Source organism: Falco peregrinus, chromosome 6, assembly GCF_023634155.1.
Source record: "Falco peregrinus isolate bFalPer1 chromosome 6, bFalPer1.pri, whole genome shotgun sequence".
NCBI classification, from domain to species: Eukaryota; Metazoa; Chordata; class Aves; order Falconiformes; family Falconidae; genus Falco; species Falco peregrinus.
In genome coordinates this window covers 50,694,058-50,715,068 of record NC_073726.1, presented here as the reverse complement: position 1 = coordinate 50,715,068, position 21,011 = coordinate 50,694,058, and the positions used below count along the sequence as shown (strand labels likewise).

At 37.5% G+C, this 21,011-nt stretch overlaps 1 protein-coding gene across 13 annotated transcripts in view; it reads right to left on the bottom strand.

The window, feature by feature from the left end:
* Positions 1-21,011, bottom strand: part of POC1B (POC1 centriolar protein B) — a 72,264-nt gene that overhangs the window by 10,425 nt on the left and 40,828 nt on the right. For 2 of the 13 annotated variants that reach the window (XM_055807437.1, XM_055807436.1), the window contains exons 11-12: positions 9,505-9,729; positions 7,237-8,282 (exon numbers count right to left, since the gene is read on the bottom strand). The exons of 9 other annotated variants lie outside the window; for them this stretch is intronic. In XM_055807437.1, coding sequence (XP_055663412.1) covers positions 8,178-8,282; positions 9,505-9,729 — 330 coding nt within the window. In that variant the 3' untranslated portion in view covers positions 7,237-8,177. Of the gene's footprint in view, positions 1-7,236; positions 8,283-9,504; positions 9,730-21,011 lie in introns of those variants that run through there. 2 more of the 13 variants (XM_055807439.1, XM_055807438.1) reach the window with 1 other exon arrangement.

Genomic DNA, 21,011 nt, shown 5'->3' with positions numbered 1-21,011 from the left:
TGTCATAGCTAACATTAATGGGCTACATCATATATAGTTTTTTAAGTGACTCCTTACATGGGCCAAATCTTAAAAATGAGACCTTAGGCATTTCAGTCTGGTTTTTTTCAGCAAGTGCTGAAGGTTCAGCTTTGTTACCTTACAATGTACACAAATGTAAAAGTACTGGTAAGATGCTGGGCGAGGACAGAGCGATTTTATTGTATCCATCATTTTTTCATACTGAATAGCATTTTTCAGATATTACAGACTGTTAGTTTTGTATTCCTCCCTGTTCCTCCCAAATCCATTAGACAGGAAAATACGGATAATTCCCTCCCGATACTCAGATTATGTAACAAGAGCACAACTCTCTCACTTTGAAATTACTGACTCAAACATCTTAAGAGAGAAATGTGGAAAACACATACACAACTCAGAATAGCTAAGAACATTTTTCTTTACAAAAGAAAAACAGAAAAAAATGAGGGATATTTCCTCTTTAATGGTTTTGAAGGATACTGGAAACCTTTCTCATTCTAGCTTCTCTTCCAAAGGAGTACCCAAAAGGCTATAGGGTAACGTCTGTGTACAACCTGGGAACTTGGTCCCAAATACTCTTGATTTTCCTAAGTGCCAGAGCCAGAAGTGGGAGGTTCTAGTTCAGACATCTGTGAAATAAATAGCAAAGCACCCATTTAAACTAACCAGAAGCTCAAGTTATAATGGCTATATTTGTTTTCCAGGTACCTTTGAAAGAAAACAGCCATCAGCTGCTTTTAAAATTTTGTTTCTTTGCCCCCCGGTTATGTGAATACAGTGTGCAAGATAAGACATTTTCAGCATGTAACTTCAATCATGTGAGAAGTCCCACTGAGTTCAGGCAGCAACTTCCTATTGAGTCAGCAAGTACTTGTGCCTGTGTGTGATTTTAAGATGACTAATGTCCCTGGCTGTGTCTGCAGCGGTGGGTAGGTACCTTGGGCAGGATGTCCCGCGGCCCCAGCCCCCAGCACACGCCCTGGCTGCATCCTGGCTCTGGGTTGCGACAAGACTGGCGTGCCCACGAGCTTTTTTTTTTCTTGAAATGAAATCCCTGTGCCCAGAGCCAGCAAGAAGTGCAGTGTACTTTGTGAGAGTATGCAGCTGGGGTTATCGAGGGGATGACTGCAGGGGCATCTACTCTGTCGCATGGCCAAAAGCCCAGCTTCATGTGCAGTGTTACCCACATGCTGAAAACTCCTTGGTAACTTGGAGTGGTACTATATCAGCCCTGGCTCGAATGAGGCTATCGCAACTTCTCTAATGAACCTCTCACAGTCTTTCAATAATGCAGCTATTTATAGGCTAGGTCTATACTGAATAAATTGCAGAAGCTGCACAAAAGCTCGCAGTGTTTCAGCAATGAAGCTGTAGAGAGACATCAGCACAGACCGAAACCACTCAGTATGGTTACGTACAATCAAATATTATAATCTACTATGCTTTGCCTGATTACACTCACTGCTTAACTGAAAAGTTAATGGCATCTTATTACATTTATAAAATTTCCTTGAAGTGAAAGCTGGTCTTGTGAAGTACAAGAATTTTCAAGTCTCATAATTTAAGAGCTAAGCTCTGCTTTTTCGCAAGATCAATTTTTCGGTGTAGCATCATGTAATTTTAACAGAACACCCCCAGTAATCAGTGCAGAACTTGGACATAGACAGAAACCATCGCCAACCATCTCATCTTTCTCTTTCAAGTTGCTCTTTTTAGGCTCTAGCAAACATCCTGGGTCCTGTGCTCCCATCATGTATCATAGGGTGAGAATATTAATAAAAAGAATGATTAAAAAATGTACGATGTGCTCTCATGAGGAAGAACTGCTGACAGGAGCATTCTGTCCTTCTCAGCACCCAAGCCCATTCATCTTATAGGTTTCTTTTTGACATGCGGAAGTAGCATGAAGCAGCAGGATCCTTTGTGCGTGGCTCACCTGAATCTTTCTTAAAAGAAATCAGAAAGGATTTTACTGCTTTCACCCTTCCAGACTTCTGTCTCTATGACACTTGTTCATAAAGTCCCAATAAACAGCAGACTGCTGCAAACATGCTTCACTTATGAATCTTGTAAATCTTCTGAACCTTATGAAAGAATTGACATTCAATACAGGGTTTGGAGTAAGCACTGTAAGCCTTTGACTTCCACCGCTGTGGCCAGAAAAGGCTTCAGCAACACACTCTAGCACAGAGAGTGTCAGTTCCTGCTACTTTCTCCTAAGATTTTATCTTTCTAAAAGGAGCAGGGATTTCCTCTGGGGATAGGAGGAAGAAAAAACTTGAGACAGAGGTACTTTTTCATTACAATACAAAGCACAGAAGGATGAAAAAGAGAGCTAATGGCTGTCTTCTCTTACGGCAATTGCTTCCCCTTTAGCAGCTTTGAAGACAAATTGGATCCCTCTGTTTTATCCAGGTCTGTAAGGGCAGAGGCCATAAAGGGACTCACAAGCCTGACTGCTACTCTGAGCTGCAGAATCCTGTATTTAGATGGTACTGAGACCCTCAGCATTTCTTCTCAGCCCACTCCTGCCTCTGCAAGTGCACTGAGCCCACAGATGTCCGGGTCCCTGTTGCAGGTGTGGGGAAACCTCATGAGCCCAGTTGCCAGCAGCCTCAGTAACCCTGTTAATGCCAAAGCTCCTGGGGGATTCCTGAACTAGATGTTCCTGTGCTGGTCTAGACCATCGCTGCTTGCCAGCCGCCTGACTTTTAGATTCAGCCCTCCTCAGGTGAGGGAGTGACTTGAAGGATGAGGTTACGTTAGGCACATGGATCCAAACTGAAGTTCCTGCTCCAGCAGACTCATATGAGCAGCCTAGAAGTTTCCAGAGACCCTTGGATCAAACTACTAAACTATCAAACAGCAGCTCTTCTGACCCTAACACTCCCAGATATTTTTTTCCACTTGTTTTATTCATTTTTGCTTTTAAAGACAGGGAAAACAAAGCGAGGCAAAGTGAAGACCTCAATCTGATTGTGTAGCTTCATGGCAGGAAACATGTGAGTGAAAATAAGCAATTTTCCCACTTTAAGTTGCATTTACAAATACACTGGTGGTACCTTGTCTGGAACTGCTGGCTCTCTTACAGAAGTATTTTGAAAGGGATGACACATTTTGTCTCAGGTGAAGCTCATCAGTAAAGTTCTTTAATACCAATAAATAATCAGAGATCTTATTTTCACGTTATTAAGATGTTTAACTACAATACAAAGTTATAAATATGTTCTGTAACAGGTAATAAATGCAGCTTGTCAATCACTGACTAGTTTTAGAAACTCATTTTTTTCTGCTGGATTTAAAATTGCTGGTGAAATTGATGAGGAGTGTACTCAGCACATCCCTTCAGCTGAGTCAATTCAAATTGCACCTGTTCTTGGATGCAAGTCATAACAAGTGCAACCCATATACATTATAAAGAAAAGGACTTGTATGCATTTTTTCCAATTAACATCTGCCTTTTGGCAAGTCATTAACCTATTTTCTCACAAAGAAACGGCTTCAATTGTGTTACGCATCTGAAGCATGCAAAAGTCCCTGAGGGGGCATTCTGACAAAAACAGATCCTAGATCCAATGTGAACATACATATTCATTAATTGTTTGGGGCAAAGAGTACAGAATTTGATTTTTACAAGTCTTACAAGGTAAACAGGTTACATAAAGCTGTGTCCCTGGAAATACATACACATTGCAGCTACTGTTGCTCAGTAGAAAACTCAGGAGTGGTCTTGTACTGTGATACGGCAATGAAAATAATTCAGCAACACTGTAATGGCTTTGTGCTGGTTTTGGCTGGAATAGAGTTAATTGTCTTCACAGTAGCTACCAAGGGGCGATATTTTGGATTTGTGCTGAAAACAGTGTTGATAATACAGGGGTGTTTTTGTCACTGCTAAGCAGCGCTTATGCAGCATCACGGCCTCTCCTGCTTCTCCCACCGCCCCGCCAGCGAGTGGCTGGGGGTGCACCAGAAACTGGGAGGGGGCACAGCCAGGAAAGCTGGCCCCAGCTGACCAAAGAGATATTCCATAACATATGATGTTATGACACCACACTCAGCAATAAAGAGCTGGGGACAGAAGCAGGAAGGGGGGACACACAACACGTTTGGAGTGATGGCATTTGTCTTCCCAAGTAACCATTATGTGTGCTGGAGCCCTGAGCTCCCGGAGATGGCTGAACCTGCCTGCCCATGGGAAGTAGCAAGTGAATTCCTTCTGTTGCTTTGCTTGCATGCGTGGCTTTTGCTTTACCTGTTAAACTGCCTTTATCTCAGCCCACAGGTTTTCTCATTTTCACCCGTCTCTCTCCCTCACTCCACCGGGGGTGGGGGGGTGGGGGGAGTGAGCCCCCTCACTCCACCGGGGGGCGGGGGGGGGGGGGGGGGGGGGGGGCGGAGGGAGAGAGCAAGCAGCTGCATGGGTCTTAGTTGCTGGCTGGTGTTAAACCATGACAGACTTACAGGAAGAAAAAAACCCTGTTTCGCCTAAAAATAGTACAGCATATTTATTTATGGAAACAAATATAAATAAAGGCAGGAAGTTACATTTCTTGAATCCCTCATGCTACAGGGATCTGTTCAGCTCATCCTAAAATGGCGAGGAGAACCTATTCTACCACAATTTCTCCAATCAGATTAGTTTAATAAAAATTTTAAACTATGTTTTATATTTCTCACCATAAAGATAACCAAATAATGAATTATTATCTTACACATGCAAAAACAAGAAACAACAATCCCCCAAAGACAAGGGAGTTGTTCAGATACATTTGCCTCCAGGAACATTTTCCAAAACCGTAAGTTTATAAAAAATGTTTCAACAGTAGTAAAAAGCAAATACTGAAAATTTTTGGAGAATGTAATGAGTGTTTAAAAAAAACAAACAAAAAAACCCCCCCAAAACACACACCAAAAACACCCAACCTCCAAAAAATAAAAAAGAGAAAACCCAGAACCGAGTTTAGGTTGTCAGGCTGGTCCATAGAGCATAATGGACTATTGGCATAAACTGGCCCTAGTATTTGAAAACCTCTATGTTCAGATCAAAAGAAAAAGTAAAATGCCTTAAGATCCAACATTGCAACATTTAGCCATTCGGTGTCTACAATTGGGTGATAATTAGGAACCTCTAAACATGCTCCCAAAGGAAGTGCGTATTGCCATCCAAAATGAAAAACTGAGAAAAATACCTTTATTGCCTCAACATTGTGCTTTATGTATTACCCAAGATAAAAATTCCATTGAAATTCCACTAAACTTTGATGAGAGTTACAAATAAAATTTAAGACACAGGAGTAACTGGCAGCATTTCTTTCAATTTGTAAGAGCATTTTTGTTTCAAAATGTCTGCAGAAGCACATAAAATGAATTGCTGAGCTACCGCGTAACACTTTGACACATCAGAAATTTGAAGTTGGGTTCCTCCAGAGACAGTCCCCCAGTGATACTGGCAGGAGAGGTTATTCCTGCTGCTGCCTTCTCCCTCTCCCCAACAAACCTCAGGGATCTATTGCACGTCATTGAGACATTAGAGTTATTTTTTTATTATTATTAACAAGTAATTGAGCCATTTTTGCAGTAGCTGGCCTGGATGCTGGAAGCAGCCTTTCTCCAACAGGGTGGCCTATTTACATTTTGCTGTCAGAGGGATAACTTAGCTTGAAGAAAGCAGGACTGTATGAGGTACACGGTTCAGCTTGTTTAAAACAAGCATGGGTGATTTTCAGTATTTCACTGCCATCTGCAATACAGATATACTTTTCATAATAATTTAATAAGACCCATGCAATTATTTTTTCACGTGGTGCAGAAGCACAACTAAGGCTAAACAGCAGTCATTTCCCTCTAACTCTATAAGGTAATTCAAATTAGTCAAGTCACCATTTATTTACCAGAACACAAACCCTAAAGGCTTCAGATAGTTTAACCAGCCTCTTCACGTGCTTTTAAAGGAAGTTTTTCTATTCTATAGCTTTATTTGAAATTATACAGATCAAGAGAATGAGATAACTATCCCACATCAATGCTCCTTTAAAAGAAAGATCACATTATCTGGATATGTTTCAGGAGAGCCATAACAGCTTGAGGAAAATACCTCCATCATGTTCTCTAGTTATACAGGCATCCCAAGAGCCATGCATGTTGAGTTTTGATATCAACAGACCACCTGAAAGAGTGACAGGAACGTATCTTAATCTTGGAAATGTTACGTCACTTCACCAGATTCACAAACAGCAGAGGAATAAACTGGATTAAGTAGTAAATGCTCCAGATAATAGGTACTGAAAAGGAAGAAGGACTAGTGATAGAAACTAAGGCAGAAAGGAAAATTTCAACAGAATTTATTAAAAAATATGGAAAAGAAATTTCCAGATCTTGTTGATAAATACTCCTGAAAAGCTTAACAAAACCCCCAAAACAATATAGTTTTAGACCATACATATATTCCACTTAAAGAAAACAAGAAATAAGCAAAGGATTTTAATAACTACATGTTTTTGTGTCTTCCAATGGAGCCAAGAAAAGGCAAAAACCACAAGAATATTTGCAAATGCAGAAAGCAAAGTCCACCTGACCTAAAAGACAGTATTTACATAACTATGCATTATATAGCATTAAAACAGTTGCATAATCAAAGGTCAGGCTGTTTACATTGGAATATGTAAGAATCCTTTCACAAAAAAATCTGTGGCTAGGGTGTTGCATAGAAGTAGTTGCATCTAAAATTTTTATGGGACCACTTCTTTGTGATAAAAAGTACTACATAAGACTGAACTGAAATTACATTGAGGTTATTGGTAAAATTCAGAGTTTACCAAGCAAGCGTGGTGACATCTGGCTATCTGAAGGTGATTACTATGACAGAAAATGGAAAATTGTAAAAGAAAAACTGACTGCTCATTGCTTTGGCTTGAACTGCAATAGTATTTGCACAGTGAGCTTCTGTACTTAAGCTGAACTCTATTGATGTTAATGAGGTTCAGCCTGGGAAATGGGCTTTAGCTATATACAGTCAGTTACAGAATTGGATTAAAATGCTCCCCCTATTTCAAGTGTCCTACTTTTCAACATACTAAGTGTGAAGTTGCAGAAATGGATGACTACCTAGTTTTGACTGTGGATTTACAACAGGTCTTCTGCAATTGCAATTAAAAAATAATAGGTAGACATAAAGAAGCATAGACATTTTCTATTAAAAGACAAGACCTACAATTGCCTGTCTAAAAATTACATTTTTATTAGAACTAAACCAAAAGCATCATACATTTCAAGGTCTTTCTTGATTTATGGCTTCATTCATTAACTGATGGGGGACATTCCTAGCATGCAAAGCTTGAGCACCTGTACTCCTTGGAGGATGCAAATCTTTTGTATTTATGATACAGATTTTGCATAATTTTGTTTGGTTCAAATATATTCTTCAGAAGTATGAAGCTGACTTTTATTTTTCTAAATTTGAAAAATGAATTTTGATGGGGATGAGATCAGAAGAAGTGCTCAACTTCAGTCTTGCAGCTGAATTCACACAGGTGCAATCTTATTTTCAAAGTTTAAGTGACTTCATTTTCGTATTTATAACTAAAAGTTTTTACATTGTATCTTCCTGCAATCATCGCTAAAATGTTTAGAAGATAAAGAGTTACTGTTGCTACTTATTGGTAAAATATTTGAGGGTATGTAAGGGACAAAGAAAACCTCTGGCATTTTTAGAGTTAGGGCTAATTAGGTCTTATTTAATTTAGATGCTTGAGAAATGTTGCCTTAGCACAAAGACCATTATTTTCACAATCCTTACCTGAGTTAAGAAACCTCACAGTGCACTTCCATAATAACTGCTATTCACCTAAAATACGTAATTTGTTGCTTAGTCATATTCAAAGATCTTACATTGAAATAAGAATCCTGTAATGTTCAATGAGAATTATCCTACAAACTTAGTTTTGACTGGGCTATACATTATTAAACATATAACCAGAATACCTGCTTTCTACCAATGTTTAAAAACGTGGGGGTTTTTTCTTGTCTTCAGTTTTTATTACATTGCCTTGTTAAGAAAGGTGGATTTTTTATTATAGCAAAATTCAATGAAGTAACATTTATTTTTCCTCGTGAATATATGGAACATATTCATCAATACATATTGTTTTCATCTTTTATTCTTCCTGTCTTCCCTGAAGTAACATTTTTTGCTGATTTTCTAAGCATTCTTTCAATTTATCTTCAGTCAAAGTCAGACGTTGTTCCAGGATTGAAATAGTCTGTGTGAAAAGGACGGTAATTTCAATTTGGTTTTATATTACTCACACAGTATCATAAAAGTGTACAACACAGTAACATAAGAAAAATCACCTTAAATCAACAGGAAAAAATATCCTAAGGATGGCTTTTCCTTAGCTATTCCACTATTTATAACTGTATTTAAAAATAGTGGCTTTGCATCTATGGAGATTGTCTAAAGGTTTAAAATTGTTTTCACAAAATATTTTCTCTGAGAGAGAAATACATCCTTGCATATATAAATTACTCTGAAACACTATTTGAAAGCTGCATCCATATTTCAGTAGAAAAACAGCCATCACTGGTGACCCTAAATGATGTATTCCAAAATCCTAAAAGAAACTTCTAAGGCATAAAAAAAAAAAAAAAAAGGAAGTGAGAAAAAACCCCACTATTAAAAGGCATTCTCCAAGAGATTACCTTAATCAGAAAAGGTAGGTTTCTGGACACAGACTGGCAGTTTCTTTTTAATCCAATTTACAACACAAGTAATTTTCAACTGATGGCTTCACTCCATATTTCCCAAAACTTGTTTGAGTTAACATATTTATTGCAAAAGAGTGCAGAATAAAAACCTTAGCCACTCCCTTTTGATTTGGTTTAATGCAGATGTATTACAGACAGAGTAGTTTCTTAAAACATAGATCGGCTAAATCTGGATTACTAAAAAAGAAGTATTGAGCGTTTGCAAACAAGTGACTCAGCCACTGACGGAGACTACTAGTTTGCAGTTTCATTGACACTGGGAATTATTCCACTACGTAGATTCCTATCTAAGCCAGCCAACACCTTGAACACTAAGTCTGAAAAGGGATTTAATGGTACACTGCCAATTGACTTTGCTCATCCCCTCCTAATGGGTGACTATTCAAGCTGGAATCTGACAATGTCTGCTAAACAACTGGTTTCTGGCAAATCTATGCTGGATCCCACTATTGAAAAATGTTGAATTTTCCTCCAGAGTTAAAAATCCAACAATAATCTTTACGATTCTGTAGCTGGAAGCTTTCACTTTAGCAAACACAATACACGTGATCAATATTTACTGAAAGAAAAAAGTTGTAGAGTCACGTGACTATACAACTATTCAAAATAACCCATAGATTTTAACATTCCGATTTATGAACACAGTTCCTCAGTTTTTTGCCCATTGACTGCATTATCATTTTCTACTGCAAGTGTTATCTGTTATTGTACACTTACTAGAGTTAAAACATCCAGCTGCTCCACAATGTGCTCCAAAGCATTACCCAGGGAGGAGGAGATGCCTGTTTGCTTGTCTGCATTATACACAGCTGATTCGCTCGCATTCTCTGACTTCCTTTTTGAACTTGTTGCCAAGACAGAAGCAGAGGGATACCGCAGATCTCCACTGCTGACATCATCCTTGAATACAGAAACAGCGTTTGAAGACTCAGTTGCCTTTGTCTTCATTTAATTGGAACCATACAAGACGACAGGTAGAAAAGTGTGGCTTTTAATTTTTAAAAGTATCTATTTACACATATATGCACATACACAAGGGCCTTCAGATTTGCTTCTCGTAGCGGGTCTGATTCATAACACTTCTGACCTAAGAGAGAATTTCAGCTGTGATGGATAAGGCAATAAGAAAAAGTTCAACAGTCTTTAGGTACATTTTAGGTACATATGATGGAGGAACTACATGCTGTACTACTAGAGCTTGAACTAAGGCTTGAATTAATACTATGGCTGACGGGAGTCTTCTTCAAAAAGATAGCTCTGGTTCACAAAGGAATTCATTCACAGCAGTCATATGGATGAAAAACCCGTATGTGACTAGATGATCACAAGGGTTCCTTTCAGCTTCATAGCATGAAACCTTTGTTTATCATGAATTAAAATCTTCTTTCATAATAATAATAGAAAAGTAGGTTTTAGTTGTTTATTCAGTGGCATTACATTTTGAGAAACTGATTCCCTCAGAAAAATAGCAGAAGGAAACAACAGAAAAGACTCACATAATGCAAAGCTAAGGGAGAAATAACTTGGATATACAGACATTGCTCCAGGGTAAGCGAGAGAGCAAGATCTTCCCAGTCACTTCTGGTTTTGTCTGTGATGTTCTTAATGGCACTTTTGAGTCATGAAAGGTTAAATAATCACTAATTCATCAGAAGGTCCTTCACAACAACTTTACTTGACTTATTAATGAGTTTTTAAGATTTCTTTGAAAACCTCTTACACCTTCAGATAGTTTTAGTTTATTTTTACAATAAACTGTAGCAGTCAAGTTTTATGATCTCTAACTATATTTCCAATATCCACAACATTTAAAAAATAAAACTTTTAAATGGTTACAGTTTAATGGTTTCTCTGAAATTTATTGATAGCTAATGAAAATATCTATCAGCAATGCAAAGGAGAAATTTCAGTCTTACCTGATGTGTTTAATAAAATACACAATGTTTGTACCCACAACATATTGATGTTGTAAAGCCAAACAGATTTTTAAAAGAAATAGTCTTAAAATCCTTGTCAGCCATTAAAAAACAAATCTCCTAAGTCTATAAAATAATCTTGTAGGATGTAAATTGCTAGGCAGTATTAGTGGCAAACCTTTACAGGATTACCTAGGCATGTTGATGAGTTTCCATCAAAAATTATTTGTGTAGCTGACCCTGCCTTTGCATCTGGTAGGATCAGAGCCTGATGGATGAAATACTACTACTACTATGATAATGTCATAATTTTAAATATAAGCAATACTAAATCATATCAATATTATCAGAAACTTATACTGCTGCATTATCCACAATACTGTTTCTGTGTCTTCAGTGCCATCCTGCACAGTCCTGACCAGCTAACATGCTCTGTCTGTGGACTCACTGTTGCTGATTCTCCAAAACCTTTTCTTCCCTTAGTGCTGGCGTTGTGCTGTCTACATCAATGAGAGAACTAAACAAGAGACAGGTTGTGTTCACCATCTATCTGGAAGGGCTTTTCTTTTTACTAGCAAAGCACAAGAGCAAAACAGAAATGCCACACACAAAGTCAGTAGAAGGCTGTGGGTCTAGGCATGGGAACGGCCAAAAGCAGAGACTGTGGTGGGGTAAGAAGTTTTCGTACCTTAGGAAGAGGAGGGCAAAGAAGAAAGTCTCACCACCCTCTCTGGGTTAAAAGCTCCATCATACACTTAAGTTCTGCCAGGACATGTCTCAGCCCCCAAGCAAGAACCCATGAAGTGCAGAGCATGGGGCTGATAGGGATAGAGAGACATACCCATGCATATACATCAGACCTTAACTTACAACACTATTAAACCACATGGAACTCTCCTAAAGGTTTGATAGTAGCATCGTGTTTGGTGATATGTCACTTTCATTTATTTCATATGATGAAAGAAACAGATAAATAAATTAGAAGGTACCTCTAGTTCTCTTTCAGCCCTCTTTTCCGTGCTTGGTAACTGATTTATGCAAATGAACTAAGCATGTCAAGTAATAAAGGACAGATGCAAGTAATGCCGAAATCCAGTGATCTGTATTGATACTGGGATGTGTCAAAAAATAAAAATATGCTAGACATCAAACTACGGATTTCAAACATTAAACATCCAAGACTATTCCATGGAATGTTCTAATGGTTACATTTGCGTTGGACTATAGAGAACTGGCCTTCTCTGTTTAAGGCTTAAACAGCCTTAAACTCATGGCTCATAGCGCAATGCTTTGTCAGCCAGGCTGTTCCCTTTTAAAGGTATGAAACTGGAAGAAAGGGTACTCTTCCCAGCCATGCTGTTCAAGTTTTGTCACTGATCAGCAGAAAACAACTTTAGTTCAGTGGTTAGGATGCTCAGTCAGGAGCAGGTAGGTCCTGTTCCCATGAGAGACTTTGTATTTGATATATAAGGGGATGGAATGAAAAAAACCTCCATAGAGGAAAGAACTGGAACCCAGAACTTCCCCACTGCTAACTAGATGGTTAAATTACATCTTCCTTTCCAACACCATGAATTTCAATTTCTTCTCGATATAAAAATTCTGTGATGTCAACTTCAAATTATTCTAAAGAAGCGTACATTGTGATGGAGTCATTTGTTAGCACAAAATGAGAGAGAATACAAAAGGTTTGATCTTTGGACAAGGTAGGCAGAAAATGAATTTCCCATTTAATTTTATTTTGCTTTAGCTCCTTGCTCTTAAGTGTTAGAATTCCTCAAAAGAAAGCGTTCCAAGTATTTCGGAATATTCTGGCTCACAATGTATCCCACATACTTTTAGGTGAGCATGAAGTATACAGCATTACTGCACCTTAAGACCGCCCATATCTTCCCTTTGCAGATTTTGTTGTATGAGATACCAGTAACTCAGTCCTAGAAGAGCTCAGATTCACTGTGTTATTTCTGACTTACCAAGTTTTATCTGAGGTCCTTGGGAAACAGGATTAATGGAGGCTTTTTGGCACACTTACTAAATTACAAGATGGGGAGAGTCTCAAATGCTGATTAACATGGAAAAGATTAGGTTCAATTTGGCATTCAAGCGTTAAAGAAAAAATATTGCCATACATTAAAGAATTCCTGCTATACAACCAGTCATGCTATGAAGAACATCCTTGTATTTAACTACAACAGGAGTGTCAGAATAGACTTCTTAGTGGGACTTCTACAGACAGTGAGATTACAGAAACCTTGCTTCTGTCTGTAAATCTTGCCTGCTTGCCCAGAACCTTCCAAACCTCAACCACGATTACCTAAATTTGATAGAGAGGTAGAGGGCTCACTGATTAAGTTGCAATGAATTTCAGGAAAACTGGAGGCAGGGTAAGTCAGACACATTGCAGGAAGGACAGGTAGAACTCGAGCATTATATATTCTTCGTGGCAGCAGTAAACCTGCCTGGTTATCACATGCCCTGTGAAACCTAGGCAGCTGATGAAGGAAAAGTGTCAGTGAAAAACAGCAAGATAGTGCAGGAACAATTTGTAAAGCTTACGCAAATATTCTTTGTGACACATGTATGTTTCCTCTGAAAATTTTGGCACCTTTTGCTGATTTTAATCAAGCCTCATGAAGAGGTAGGGGTCTTAGAAGTAACTAAGTTCCTGAAAGCTTCAGGAAACCATTTGCCAGAGCTTCCTACCTGAGGTTAATGCAGCTCTACAAGTTCACAGTCCTTAGTTCTGAAGGAGAATAAGGCTGTGAATTCCAAAAGTGTGAGAAAGACCCAGGGGGGAACCCATGTCGTCCCAGACACCAGTATCAATAAGCTCATTGGAAATAAACCTAGTGTGATTTGTCTAATGTTAACAAAGCTACTTGTACTAATGTTTTGAGAAGTACATTCATTTTCTTGCTGTTTGAATGATACAAGTGATTAAATAACACAGCCAAAACAGATGTAACTGTAAACTCCAGCTGATATTCTTGCTTAAAGTCATGCTTTGCATGTTCAGTGTCCTAAGGATAAACTATGATTTCTCAAGTACTTAAAAATAATAAAAAATAGAATTAATATTCAATAGCACTCAAATTAAAAAAAACAAAACAAAACCGTCTATGATTTGAAGTATTAGGTTTTAAAATTCATTTAAATTAATGGAGCAGGAGAGAAAAACCATCTGAGGTTATTAGACATTGACAAGTTCTTCTACACCCAGTTCTCTGAGGTTGGTGTTTCTCAGTTTCTTTTCAAACAAGCCTACTGTACTTCAGACTGAAAATACGGATTTCAGTTTAAGTTCCCACAAAGTGATTACACATTTTGCTATTAAAGCCAAACTAAATAGATTCTTCTAACCCAAGGAGGAAAACTGTCAATCCAGGTAAACAGAGCAAATGTTAAGCTACTAAAAAGTCTCACCATTTTTTCCTTACAGTAAATTGATCCAAAACCCGATGTATCAGACAAATAGGCTGTGAAAAATGTTTTGTGGCTCAGTAAATTGCCACCAACATTGCCAAGTCAGAGTACTGGAAAAGTCTTCTTGTAAGTTAGTGGGTTAAGCAGGAAATTGAGATTCTTCTGTCATACCACAGGGATAATGAGACACAAAAGTGCTTATATAAATAAAGCAGGGGCCTTGATGGTTGTCAAATCTGAAAGGATTAAATACAGATAAGCAAATCATTGAACTTTCAAAATTAGTAAGAGAGAAATGAAACGAGACAGTTTCAAATTTTCAACATAAGTTGTGCCAAAATGGTTGTTATTTTTATCATGTTCTGGAAATTTGTAGCGATTTTTAAATGTTGGACAGCAAATATGCTGCTGTATCCTTAAGGTGCCTGCTTTATATTTTAACCTTTCCTGGTATCTAAATTTACAATCTCCTCCAGCTCAGTGAAGGCTCCAGAACTGTTTAAATCTAATGCAAAATTCAAATGCCAAAACCTTGTTATAAAGGAGTGAGACTAGTCTCAGTAGATTTCCTTTACTTTTTGATACCGATCAGTTCACGTCCACCACTTCCATTCTCCATAATCTTTTTAATAAAAGTTCTTTTTGAAGAAACTTGTTTTATTCAATAGCCTATTTTACATAGTGTTTCAAGAACTAGATGTTCCCTTTCCTTCAAATCAGCCCCTTTCTAAAGTTCTTTAAATACTACCAATTCGTAAACAATCCTACATGTTGCCAGCAATGTAGTAAAAGTGCCTCATAATTTAAAAAATCCCAAACTATTCTGAGAGACTTCAGAGCTATAGCTTATTCTGAGAAAATAAATTTGAATAAGCCAATCAATTTTAAATTGTTACTTCTGAGCAAAGCTAAAAAGAAAATTAAAATGTATACAGTGTTCACAGCCTGTTAGTAATAAAATGGACTTACATTTGCGCAACTTGATAGGAGTTACAAAGAAGGAGAAGGAACAGATTTAATAAATCAATAGGAAGCTATTACCATGACATTACCAAGCGGATGTTCAGTAGAAAATTAAATTTAGCTTATAAATGATGTCACAAACAGCAAACCATAATTGCTCATCTTAGTTTTCTGTCAAGCAAAATAACCAAAACTCTGTGGGTGGTACCTAACCAATTTGTGAAAAATCCTTACACATAACCTTATCACCTCTGCCTATTCCCAAATGTTTTCCCATTAAATATTCACAGATCAGATAGAAACAAACACTGTATCCCAGCGTCCCTTCGCTTCATGATGTATAAGGATAGAATCTGAGCAAAATGCATCCATATATAAAGATGCCTGAGTGGTTTTATTTATAGAGGAAAAAAAAATCCCTCAAGGAAAAAAATATGAAAACACACAAGTCTTTTTCACTTGATCATTAGCCTTCAATCTTCTAAGAGTTTCAAATTCAGAAAATATAGACAACAGCTTCCAAATGAATATCTTAATGATCTTATAATTAAGATGGGCTTATATGAAAAAGTGACATTGTTAAGCTTTCTAATGAGTCACAAAAATTGGCATGGTCTGCTTTTTAAAAATAATCCTTTAAATTTTGAACACATGGTACGTTTGCCTACTAATACTAAAACATTTCTGATACTGTGATTAAAACAACTACACACAATTAGTCATAAGTAGGGCATTAAGCTGAAGCAGACCAAAGAGCAAATGCATAACAGAGTAGTCTCCCACCTTACCAGACCTTGATTTCCTGTGTTTTTTGGTTATTCAAAATCATCGGAGGTTTCTCAGGAGAAGTAACAGTACTGTCATTATCAGTGCTTTTCCTTCCATCTTGTGAGCCTACCCTCGAATGGAAATGGTTCACTGTGCATATGCTAAATTGAACTGTTTGGGAGATGTTTTTTTCTGGTTTTTTGTTGTTTTTTTTAAGGCCATAATTATTCACAGATCACTTCTATTGCTTTGAGATAATTTTTTTTCAGTCAATAAGTGATCCACATAAAACAGAGCTCTCTGATCTATTAGGCCGACACTGAGTATGTTAAATTACAATCCGTTTTATCAGTTTCTACTGCAGAAAACTTCCCTGTAGTTTCAGCTGATGACAGCACTCTTCATTTCCTCTCCTCTCGCACGCATATGAATCAGGACAGAAAAAACCTGCCATGTGCCAAACTGCAGCTTTCTGCCCCTTGCTATCTGATGAGGTACTTCTGGTATAATTTATTTGCAAGCTTTAATCAAAGTTTTGCACTCAAGCAGCAAAATACAGATAAACTATGCAGCACACCTAAAAATAAAAGTTCTACTAAGCTTTTCTAGCTTGAACAGACTTCTTTCATAAAAAATCATAACAGAATTTCACACTTAATTCAAAGTCTTTCACGGCTTCTTACACATCTCAGTTGTCTTTAGCTCTTAAAAGAATGCCCAAGCTAAAACCCAAAATTGAAAGCACTTAATGTAAGTGCACTTCATCCAATCTGACAAGGAAACATTCAGTCTCCTCCTCTCTGACACAGGTATCATCACTGTAAGGTAGCACATCCTTCGGTACCGCCACAAGTAGTGGTATCAAGGCGCAAACACAGCTGACACACCAAGCCAGACTATGCGACTGTATTCCTTAGCAAAACAGGCATTTTCACCTAAAATGGAATAGCACTTTAAGTCCTGAAAACAACAAATTCAACCTGAAGCCAAGTTAATAGAAGTCACGAGGCCAGGATAGTACAATGAAAACTACTTGCTAATATAGTTTGTTTGTTTGTGGTTTTTTGTTGTTGTTGTTTTTTTAATATCAGTACAAAATTAGCTGAAATCCTGATGCACTTACAGCTATCATCTGTTTAATCAATCAGGATTACAGCTACGATAAATTTAGCATTGCCGTGATAGCATGAAATAATAAAACCCTTCTGTTCACAGGCACATCTCAAGATATCCTGAATAGATAGTTTTACATAAAGAAATTATATCATAATTTAAAAGTGTTCTTTCACACACATAATGAGAAACTGGTTACATGGTTTTGTAATGTCAGCTTTTCCCCAGATTGCTGCTGCTGGTCTCAGAAAACACTGTAAAACAGTGCACATTCAATGCACTGTTTTGCAATTTGATTTGTACAGAATCTAATACAGAACCAAAAAATTTTGTCTATATTCCACTCATATCAAGAGAACACAGAAAAAGAATGAAAAATAAGCTTTGTTTTCTCCAAGAAATATAAAAATTAATTATATTTCCCCAATTAAAATCTCAGAGAGGTCCACAAATATTTAAGTGCATCCAGATAGAAACAAATAATATTTCTGAAATATGTTTCTAAACTCTTAGATCAGTAATACCTATGCTTTACTTAAAACCAGATAAAAATAAAAACCTGGGGGTTTTAATTTGCTCATTGATATTAATTCCTACCATCAATAGTTCTCTACACAGAGTCTGATTCAGTAAAGGGATCCGCAAACCCCAAATACCTATGCTGTGTCTCCACTGGATTTAGATAAACCTAACCCTTAAAATGAAAAACAGTACCTAAATACAGTAGTTATACAGCTTGTAAAGGAAGAAAAAACCCACAGCACCCTCAAACATTTCTAATCAAATCACTACATTTTAAGAATTTAGAGAAAACCGAGGTTTTCCCGCCACAAAACAAGCAATACTGCTGAAAAGTTAATAAATAAAAAAATTAATGTCCTGAGCATGCAACATAAACTAGATAGAAATCAGCAGAGGTTCAATTTCCAAACATGAGAAATTCCTTCCCAGGAAGTCAATTCTAAATATAACACTTCAGAAAGACCACATTCAAACACTTTCATAAATTATAGAAATACTTGCACCACAGGCACTAAAAATAAAAATATGTACCGTATGGAAAAGGTAAAGGAAGGTAATAAATGATCTTCAGTATATCTTCAGCTTCAGCAAGAAGCTTTGTAAAGCTGAGGACAGATAAGGAGGAAAGCATAGAAACATCCCCACTATTTAAAATTACAGAATAAAGCAGGCAATTTTAATTTAGGCAAATTACTTTGGATTGCATGTGTGCACATCTATGGGAACATCTTATAGCTAAAATCAATGCTAAAGTTTCAAGTGATGACTTCTTTTTACCCATATAGAGGCCTAATAAAAATTGTACTACATACTCTGCTTGAGCTTCTTATCCATACTAGGGCAGAGAAAAGCTGAAGGCGGGCAGGAGGATTACTTGTAACAGAAACTGGAAACGTAATGAAACAGACACAAGAAACAAAATAGTAACAACAAGTAAATAATCCTACATGGACAAGGCCTCCTTTCTAATACTATAAATAGAATATTCTGCTATATTTGATACTACAAATGCTAATGAATAAAACCAGAAGTAAACAAAGCCCTAGGAATTCCCTAGCACGTGGGCAAACACCCTAAACTCCAAGTAGTAGATTGTGGAGTTTCACAGAAGGCATCAAATACCTGGAGGGAAGGAGGCAGGTTTACCTCGGAGCATGACTGAGAGCACAGCATCCTCACCAGGAACACATCTACTCAGAGAAATGACAGCCATTGCCCTGGATTGCCTGCTCATGACTTCTGTCCTCTTTCTGCTACTTAAGAAACTGACTGAAAGTCTCTGTTTTAGACCTGCTAGCTAAGTAAGTCTAACTGAATTTTACAAAGAAACAATACAGTATGATGTATTGTGCAGAATCTTAAGAAAAATATTATAGATATATATATATATATATAAAAGGGCTAGCACTTTCTTTATCTCATTCAAATGGCTGGCAAAGTCATTTAGTATGTTCATTGGTATTGTTCAAAATGAATTTACAAAGAAAAGAGATTGGTCGACAAACTCAAAAGAATTTCTCTTTCTTGAACGCATGTTTACCCCTAGGAAAACCAAACCAAAGCCATTTTTCCTAAGTTGAACTTTTAAAATTAAGCCATATACTTTACAATATGCAATTGATTTCTCTTAGATAAGTGTCACTTATACTTAACCCATTGTGGCAAAACTAATCTTGATCAAGTTATAGCATATGTAAATGAGAAGAGCTAAAGGAACACCTATCTTAAACCCCACCTCTCAATAAGAGTGAACAAAAAATTACTGAAAACAAAATCCTGAAAAGACAGACTCTGCCAGGACAAGAAGGACCGAAGAATGTGATTAACCTCTTCCTAAACACTGCAGAAAGCTGAGAAGAGCTGCAGTCCCTGTGCTGCAGACTCCACAGAGCAGGGGTCTGGTGCTTCACAAGGGTGGGAGGTGACTGCGCAGGAGAACCAGTGCAGAGCTGACTACGCTGCAGAGCCTGCCTTCACACACATATACACACACTACCTTAGCAGAGACCCCTGATGTAGAATGAGCACGTAAGATCTGTCTGTCAGCCCAGATACACGTAAGTATATACTCATATACTCACACATCCACGCACAACCTTCTTTCAAAGTTACAGGCAGAATCATCATCGTCAGAAGCTCCTTTCTGTCGGCACAGCTGCACCTGTACCAATGGTTTTTGTCAGGGTAACAGTGTCAGTGCTGTGGTATGAGTTTGGGGTTTTTTGGTGGTTGGGTTTTTTTGGGGTTTTGGTGGGGTTTTTCTGGTACTTCGTACCAGCATAACTCATGTCAACAAAAGATTCTTGAATAAACAAACGTAGCTTGCCTCCTGTTAGGGAATGCTAGGAGGTACAGGATGTCCATACAAAGATTTCACACAGAAATCTTCTCTTGTTAGCTGAGACCTGGTAGCTTTGACTTCCCTTCCAAGCAGGGTTAAAACCAGGAGAGTATACCACTTGACCACCCAGTTATCAACAACACCACTGGGTTTTTACTCCTACTTCTACTAAGTTAACAATCCAGCACAGCAGAGTGCAAAGTTAAATCCAACAGGGCCAGCACAAATGCTTGAAGGCTTTGCCAAAAAGCCAGATGCTAATATTGGGGGGGGGAAGAAAAAAAAAGTGCCCAGTATTCCACAGTTTGCAACTGAAATCCCGTGACTATAGCCAGGAAAAAAATATCTTGCTATGTAATAGAGGAACAGTGCTCCTCAGCATTTGACCAAGCCTTTTGTTAATAAAATGTTATACCTATAATGGATGATAAAGAAGTTTTGACAAGGATATTAAATACTTTAACAATAGGGTCACAGAAAACTCCCATAAGGATAAAATGAAGCCTCAAAATTTTCCTTGAAAAGCTGAACTTATATGCATTTGTTAGGTGTCATTTAATACCTGGAGAAAGAAGCAAAAGTCTACACTGAGCTGTTTCAGTGTTCAACGTTAGTAATAAGCTGAAGGTTTGGACAAGCTGTCCAATTTGTCCACATGAAAACAATACTCAGTGTTGCTGAGCTAAGTTCAGAGGTGGGATTTGCAAAAATTGCTTCAGCAGCACTAGCATAACTTTGTATTTAAGTCAGTTGAGTTCTACAGTTTACTGTGATAGGAATCAAATTAGGGTACTGCAGAAACTGAGAAATTTGAGAGTTGCATACAAATATCCAAGAAACATTTACTTTGGAGCGGTCTGACATGCCTGTTACACTCTTGAAAAATCATTTATTTTAATTAGTGTTCTATTACAAACTTCTGTCAAAATACACACATTATTCAGCACCAATTAAATGCTAAATGTGTTGGTACAGAAGACTGGTAGGTAGATAGGTTCTCCTTGGCTGTATTAAAAAAGGAATTCAACAACTACAAAAATTACAGTTAAAGCATTAAGGTTGCCAATAATAGGTTTATTTTGAAATGCTGCGTAATTTTCTCCCACTGTTGGGTTGTGACAGTTGGAACTTTGAGGAAACTAAAATAAACACCTTACTGATTTAAGAATATGTTCTGC